Source organism: Dromaius novaehollandiae, chromosome 1, assembly GCF_036370855.1.
Source record: "Dromaius novaehollandiae isolate bDroNov1 chromosome 1, bDroNov1.hap1, whole genome shotgun sequence".
Classification (NCBI taxonomy): Eukaryota; Metazoa; Chordata; class Aves; order Casuariiformes; family Dromaiidae; genus Dromaius; species Dromaius novaehollandiae.
This window is the reverse complement of record NC_088098.1, coordinates 122,902,139-122,910,341: the sequence shown is the minus strand read 5'-3', so window position 1 is coordinate 122,910,341 and position 8,203 is coordinate 122,902,139. Positions and strand designations below refer to the sequence as shown.

The window sequence follows — 8,203 nt, the reverse complement described above, 5'->3', positions numbered from 1 at the left end:
TACAAGGAGTACCAATTTAATTATTTTTAATTTCAGAAATGTTGCTTGCAGCTGAATAGAAAGGTAACAAATAGCTTGGAGGAGGAAGGAAACTCAGCTGTATCCTATACAGGAAAAATTCTTCAAAGATGGTGAGAACTGAAAAGCAGCAGGAAAAAAAAAAGATGAACTGTAAAGAGAAAGAGTCCTAAAAAACTGCTAGAATATACCAACCAGCATGAGTTATCAGAGGCAGTTATCAAACAAAAATGAAGCAACAAGGATGAGATAAAGGCAGAAATTAATTTATTTATACATCATTTTTCCAGACATTCAATATTTCTTTGGAGAAAGCTCTATGACCCTAAAGTGAGGAAAGTGAGTATAACTTGAGATTTGTTTTTTGTCCACTGCTAATCATGCAACTACTTTAAAAAGGACATTATCCTAAAAACTGTGCGTCACATCAGTGGATTATTTTCTCTTTCATGACAAGACCATTTTTAGCTATAATGGGCCAATGGATTTTTCAAAGTGCTAGTATTGTGATAGATAAGATGCATCCCGCTGATGATATTCAGAATGGCTCCTCTGGGGAAAGGGGTTCTTTAAAACAGAAAAATAGAACACGGATGTTTTAAATAATGTTGAGGTAACATTAGGATGTGGAAGATGTCTGTTCCCTTGGCTATACCACAGTTGATTCTGGCTTTTAGTTCACAGATATGGGCCCAATTGCCTAAACCATAAACCACGCACTATTGCCTCTGTATTCCCATTCTTAGCCCACTAGATATACTGCCACTCCATCTGCTATGCCCCTACAACACATCTGCCCCCATCTTTGGAAAGGCCTTTAGTCTTTTTTTGCCCTCATGGAAATGATTTGACATTGGTGCCAGGTGATCACCAGTTTCTGAACACATCCACGCAGCTCTCTCCATTTGAAAAAGCTCAAGGAAATGCTCTGTGTCTCAGGCCAGACTGCTCATACTCTTGTGAGCCATTCTGCAGGCCTCTCCCTTGGAAAGCATTTGGAAATCCCCACAGCTGGGAATCAATCAGTTTCGTATCAGCACTTATTAGAGCGTGAACAGCAAAAGCAGGTGAAAATGCTTCCATTGGTCCATTTTTTTGGATACTATACCCTAAATTTAAACTTTTCTATAATCTTACTTTTAGAAATAGCCACTTTACTTGCCAGTTAACTTTAGCACATTCTTCACCATGGCCCCAATGCCATCAAAGATATTATGTAATTCTGTTTCACACATGAATGCTGGGGTAGTTACCACCTTGTTCTTTGTATCCACGTGAGCTTCGTAGACGGGAGTTAAGGAAAACACAGCCTATGCCTCACTTCCAGATGCTATCTGCAAAATAAACTGTCACTGACAAAACCTTACAACTCTACTACCCCTTAAATAAGCACCTCCAAATATATTACTGTCCAGCTGTAAAGACAACTGCAGCCTATAATCTGAAATATTAGAAGTTATTTTGCCAGAAATACAAACACTGCAAGAGCAATCTGTGGGAATAACATCATTCAGAAACACAAGGAAACTTGGGAAACTTACTGCCTGTAAGCAAATGCCTCTGGGGACTGTTTGATCATAGCTTTAGCCTTCAGGAAAAGAAAAACAAATCTCGAAGAAAACTAACCACTTGTGACTCATGCCAATCATATGTGCAAATTCACCCAGCATTTCCAGCCTGCCTATATTACCAGGCGTCCAAGGGAGTTCTACCAAAACAGTAGAGCACTACTTTAACTATGCAGCTGTGTAAGGGAAACAACGTTACCTCATCATGCACCATATCACATGCTATATACACTATACATTCCCACTAAACACTAAGTAGAAAAGCACAGATCCTATATGTATTTACTACTGCAATAACACACTACTAAACTGTCTCTCAACATGGAAGTTAACAGGAAAGGATATAGTTACTTCTTTGACACAGTGCTTTCCTCCCAGTTCTTTAATGGCTCCTGCAGTTCCAGCATAAGGCCACTTGCCACCTTCCTCTTCTTCATGCCCCACAGTTACTTCAGCACCAGGGAGAACCTTTGCTGCCAGCACTGGTGAAATGCAGCAAAGACTGCAAGAAAAGGAATTATAAGAGATTTCATGATGGCACTCTTTCAAAACTTAGTCATAACTGAAAGGACTCAAATATGCATGTGTGACAAATCTGAAAGACATCAAAAGGCAACTTCTGCTCAACATGTTCTTAGCTTCTTCTTTCACAAACATCTACACACACACACATCTTGAAAAACACATTAAAAAATAAGCTAAAGGTGATACAAAACTTAATGTATCTTTTCTAGCTCCAACACTAACAGCTGTACATTTCCACATAACATACTTTTGTCTCCACACTCACACTATCACACTCTACAACTAACATACGTACCCAATAGGTTTGCCTGCTTTGTGGAAGTCTTTCAAGACACGTTCAACTTCTCTATTCACCTTGCAATCTTTCCCATCAACAGCAAAGGTAGATCTGCCACAAGAAGAAACTTTATACATACTCAGTATAAACGTAAAAAAAGACATGCCTACCAGCCCCGCAATTGGCTCTCAGGGATCATCGCAAATGCTGCAGCTTCTAAGAGGTGGCTGGAAAATGCTGTAGGAGACCAACACTACTTAAGCCAAAGTGACTTTCTTCTAATGCTCTGGTATGTCAGAAAGCTCCTTACTTAAGATAAACAGCTAGAAATAAGCATTATCAAATCAGCTTTCTAAGATTACTGAAAAGCAGAACAGCAATTTTATGAGGGAACAAAAATACATAAATAGAAAAGGAAAGGCTTTTCAAAGCCAACAAAATGACGGGTCAGTAACAAGATAATCAGAAGGTTAACACATGATTTCCACTTGGCTAACACATGGGTTTTTTGAGCCAGTCATTGTTTTACTGTTATTAAAGCAAGACAGGACTTTTTGGTAGCCAGGCACTTTGGACATGAAGAAACAGAAGGAAAATATAGGAACATCCAAAACTTATGAAGTTTTACCTTTCCTCAGCAAGACCCAAAAAACACTACAACACCAGGATAGGGGGAAAATTACTTTTTATGCATTATCTAAACTCCAGAACTCTGACCAACGTTATTGGGAAAATATAAAATGCAACAGTTGCCGATAAGAAACAGAACTGGAAACCATTATGAACGGCACTGAACACTTAATTCCAACACTTTGAAAGGAGCTTAGGTAGGGTTACATATGTACTAGAGAAGACCATTCACTGCTTGCTGTTTTTATTGTGTGAGTCATAAAGGAGTCTAATATTTACTTGCACTCACAAGTTTTTAGCAGCTCCAAATCCACCAGGAAATATCACAGCATCATGGTCTGTTGTTGTAAGTTTAGCCAGGCTTGTGATTTTACCTCGAGCAATCCTTGCAGATTCCACTAACACATTCCTTGAAGAACCAGAAATTAAACAATGAGACAAATGAAGCATTTGTGCACAACGGAGCAAAAAAAATGATTTGGCAGAGAAGATTTGGCAATGGAACAAGCAAGCCTGCTTGTTGATGAACAATGGCATCAAATAACTGAAGCTCTAGCTGCTTCTAAAATACTACTACTTCTAAAACACTACTATTGGAAAACCTTAGGATATAGTAATAGCATATAGTAACCTCCAGAAAATGCCTTAAAGCTTTTCTCTTCAACAAAATGCCAGCCTGCATAAAGCTATTAAAATCAGTCAGTAAGTGCTAGAAGTTCAGGTACAGGATGCTGTGTCTGAAGATCGTCTAGCTTGTATCAAACCAAGACCCAGGAGTCACAGAACAGATTAAGCACAGCTCTTACCTCGACTCAGCTTCAGCTGGCTGCCCTTTACTGTGATCAATGACATGCATCTGAGGAACATCTGGAGCATACATCTGAACCTCAGCTCCCCCACGACTAAGGTGTACCAGTATGCTACAAAACCAGAGATAAAATGTGCTGAGAACCTTAGAAGAGAGGCTTTATCTGGCCTCTAAGTCTTGCTAGAAATATTCCACCAAATTTTGAAAGAGGAAAAAAACACCACTCCTACCAAAGCATACTGAGCATGTAGCAGCAAAATCACTCTATATAACACCAGAGTTCACAACAACAAAAACAACAACAACAGTCAATCTGGAGGTAGGGACAGACAAGCTAGTGACAACAACTTTTTTCATTCAGTGCTCTTATACAGGGAACAATAAAAATTTTCTTTCCAATTGCAAGACCTCAGGCTTACAGAAGAGTCCCACAATTAGCATAGCTAGGTAAATATTTAACCTGGATCTAGGTCAAATATTTTTTAGAAATGAATACTAAGAACTGAACTGAATTAATAATTCAGCTTGAATGTTAACAATTCTGGCATTCGATTTAGGCCCAGGAATGAAAGCTCAAGGTGATTAAGTCTCTATTTATCTCACTTGAGCTTGTTTCTAGAAAACTGAATTGCTGTTCCTGAAGGAAAAACTCTAACTTATTGTTCTGGCATTACATAGGAAGTGCATACGGTCTTTGGACAGTCACTCTGTATTGCAAGGAAGCAGCCAGATTTCTCATTATGCTGTAAGAAAACTGTGAAGCTTCATGGGCCACTAAAGAAAAACTATCACAAATCTTTCAGGGCAATTTTGATGGCCCATAGGAAGCGGAATTGAATTCAGAGCATTCTAATGCAAAGCAGGTATTTTTGGAGGTTACAGTTACATAAAGCAACTTACGCTGAAGCCTCATGAATTTCTGTGCCATCATAGACACCACAACCAGACAAGACCTGCAGTAAGAAAATCAAGAAATTATTTCAGCTGATACACAAATTCCTAGATAATCCTTCACCAACCCTGTGAGATTAAAAGAAAAAAAATTCCACAGCCTTAGGAACAAGGTCTTTATCACATCAGTAAATATCAAGCTATTAGCCCTGGTGTTGCTGTTTGACATACTGCACAACCAGTATACTCTATTTATAGTTACCTGTCACACACAGGTCTCAGATATTTGTTCCTCAGATTTGATAAATTGACAAGATAGCCTTAGGTGCACTTTTATTATGCATGCAGTGGGTTATTTTGAGTATCATACGTCTATTTATGAGATGTCCTTATCCTTGCAAAATACCTTCTCATCTGGATGCACAACAAAGGGAAGTGGAATAAAAATGCACTTGGAGCTTGCATTTATGAGATGCTGTTTTATCTGCTGCTGACTTTCTGTCTGAGGCTCCACATCAGAGATCAATAGCTAGATCATATTTCATAATCCAGGTATGCTATATTAGCCATACTTTTCCTTATTACCACGGTAATAATGCTTTCAAATTTTCAACATCAGTTTGCTTATATAAACAGGAGCATAAAACACACAAAGCAATCAGCTATCCTTGTATGTGTGGAGGGAGTCTTCCATAAAGTAGTAGAAAAGAGATAAAAAATAGAAAAAAAACAGAAAAAAGTGCTTGTAAGAACAAAACTAAACCAAAAAATCCAAAGAATTTCTTCTTTGTTCCTGAAATGATATGTAAAAGCTTGTGGTGCTTAAAAAAAAACAAAAAACAAAAAAACAAAAACCCAACTCCCATTGAAGAGTCTCCTTTTATTAACATTACTCTCTCTCCTCTAGGGTCTGTCTGTTTTTAGAAGCTTAACAAGTTTTTAATTGCAGGCACATACAGACACAACTGAAACTGTCTCATTTAGAAATGTGGGACTGCAAGGGGCTTTCAGACCACAACATCCAGTCCTCAGTTATCGCTGGCCTGACATCCTGTAGTCACCTTTACCAAATGAGTAAGATCTAATTTAAAGCTAGTTCTTTTGTCCCTGCTAATCCTACCTAGAATCTTACTGCTCTGATATTCAGGAACCTCCTCCTACTCTCCAACCTAAACTTAGCCATTTAATTACTCATGAATATGGCCAGTTCATACTCATTTGTTCTTGTGTACTCATTGTCCTTTAGATTAAATTGCCACTCACTTTTACTAATGGACTTCTAGAGGGAAACTACAGCTTGTCTCAACCTCCCTTTCACTAGGTTAAACAAACTCCTTGCTCTTTTAATCTTCCTTCCATACCACAGACGTCCACCTCCTCACCCACACAGCTTTTTTCATTTTTCTTTCTGTAACACAAGCAACTTGTAATCTACGAGAGGTCTCACCACTGCCTTCAAAAGTGACATTATTTTCTTTCTCTTGGACATGCACTGCCTAGAATTATGCTGGTCTACCCTGCTATCACACCACTTCGGTGGCAAACAGCTATCTTATTACTGATGAATGAACCCAGCTCTCTCTCCTCCTCCTCATTTCCAAATTTTAAGTGCCCATTTCACAGAAAAAGCTAATCCCTAACTGCATGACCTTGCCTTGAGTGATTAACCTTTGTCGTGTTCAGCAGTCCTCACAGTTCCCTGTCTACCGTATTTCAATCCTTTTGCAAACTTACGTCATCTTCCAGCCTTACATCACCGGTACCTTTCAATGCAACAATCTTGCTTTTTTGTCCTAAGATTTTGTTTTGTTTCCAAAACATGTTCTCAAGGCTGGCATGATACAGAGATTCAACTGATAGGACTAGCTCCTCGAGCGCTTTTCCAGTCCTTTGTAAATACATTTGTTCTTCTCTTCCATCATAAATGCACTCGCTCTTCTCCAATCAGGAAGTCATTCTTAGCAGATTTGTTTCCAGTCTTTGCTAGAGAAATTTGTACAACCTGAAGAAAATCAAGAGTGGAGAATATCCGGGCCTCAGTTCTGAGCAGTTTTAGATGCGGAGGCCTTGCGTGTGCCTTGGGTAAGGTGATTGCCATGCTTGCATTCCCATTCCCATTTTCTGCCTTCTTGGGTTATCGTTTTGAAATTATTGATCAAATTCAGTCAGCAACACTTCCATACGAACTGCTGCCCTTGCTTGAAATACTATTTCCAAACAGATGTTCCTATGAGAACTTTTTTCCCCATCTGCTATCACAGTTACACAACTCTTCTAATTCATCAATGCTCAAATGGAAAACCTTAACCCGGAGCTGCCTTTATTTCATTTTTCACCTAATTTAGACTAAATAAACTTGCCAGCAGCTCTTCTGCTGGTAGATACCTGCTACAAGCAGGAACCTCCTGGCCCAGAGCAGCGAGGCGGCAGCCAGCTCTGCCCTGCTCCCCACTTCTGTAAACAAAAAATAAAATAAAATAAAATAAAATAAAATATTCTTTTCTTAGAGCTGCCGCGCGGCCCGCCTCCCCAGGCCCTCCTGCCGGCTCGGCGCGGCGGCCGTTACTCACCACAGCGACGCGGGCGGGGCGGCGGCGCGCGGCCGAGCCGTGCAGGGCGGCCAGGCCTCGGGGCGCTGCCCGCCGCAGCGCGGCGCACAGGGCCGGCCCGCGGGCCGCCAGCATCGCGCCGGGCACGGGCAGCGCGGAGGGGGAGCGCGGCGGGCCGAGGGCGGCTGCGGGAAGCGCGGCGGGTGGCGGGAGGCCGCTGCGCCCTTGGCCGCGGCGGCGCCCCCGGAGGCGGGGAGGGGCAGCGCCGCCGCCGCCCGAGGCGGGAGCCCGCGGGGCCCGGCCCCTCCGCCGCCGTACGCTTGCTGCGGCCTCTCCGTTAAAAATACACCAGCCCGGTGGCGCCGCGGTGGTTTCGGCGGTAGAGGGGCAGCCGGGGCGGGGGGAGCGCAGCCAGCGACGCGGACGGGCAGCGAGGGGCCACGCTAAAAATGCGACTAAAGAACCAGCGTGCAAGGCGGGCCTTGCTTGCTCTCTTTCATGAGAGCCTGGAAAGAAAGCGTGTATTGTTTTCAAAAGAAAAAAAGAAAAAGGAATTAGGAAAAAAAATACCACCTCCTACCATGGTCTTCCCGGTTGCACCTTTTCAGAAGGATATAAGAAAGCTCAAACAGTACCAAATTTTAACACTGCTGCCCCCCCCCCCCCATTTCTTTTCCTAGCAAGCTAAAATCAGTTTTTAAAAAGCTTTAGTTTAGTTGGTGTGGTTTTCTTTATTAAAGAAACCAAACTACATATAAGATATTCCTGATGAAATAGATGTAGGCATCTGTATATGACTGAATCTAATTAAATCACGATGCAAGTTTCCAGCTATAGCCTGAACTGCAATAGAAAGGTAGCAAAATGGTGCTGTTTAAAGGCCCAACCCCATTGCACTTGACTCATCCTTTCAGATTCACAAACTGCACAGACATGC

The 8,203-nt window shown here is 41.5% G+C and overlaps 1 protein-coding gene across 1 annotated transcript; it reads right to left on the bottom strand.

The window, feature by feature from the left end:
• Positions 1–268: 268 nt before the first annotated feature.
• GATD3 (glutamine amidotransferase class 1 domain containing 3) lies at positions 269–7,620 on the bottom strand. Its single transcript, XM_064497153.1, has 6 exons — positions 7,288–7,620; positions 4,727–4,779; positions 3,825–3,938; positions 3,308–3,427; positions 2,407–2,499; positions 269–2,088 (listed from the first exon to the last, which is right to left on the bottom strand). Exons 1-6 carry the CDS (start codon positions 7,399–7,401, stop codon positions 1,872–1,874), a joined length of 711 nt encoding a protein of 236 aa, XP_064353223.1. The 5' UTR covers positions 7,402–7,620; the 3' UTR covers positions 269–1,871.
• Positions 7,621–8,203: the final 583 nt, after the last annotated feature.

What these genes read in the sequence shown, in the direction of transcription:
- GATD3 (XM_064497153.1), bottom strand. Translation starts at nt 7,401, where the DNA reads ATGCTGGCGGCCCGCGGGCCGGCCCTGTGCGCCGCGCTGCGGCGGGCA. An exon ending in TTTGGAGCTGCTAAAAACTT is followed by an intron (nt 2,500 to 3,307) that starts GTGAGTGCAAGT and finishes TTCTTGTGGCAG; the next exon opens with ATCTACCTTTGCTGTTGATG. An exon ending in AAAGCAGGCAAACCTATTGG is followed by an intron (nt 2,089 to 2,406) that starts GTACGTATGTTA and finishes CTTTTCTTGCAG; the next exon opens with TCTTTGCTGCATTTCACCAG.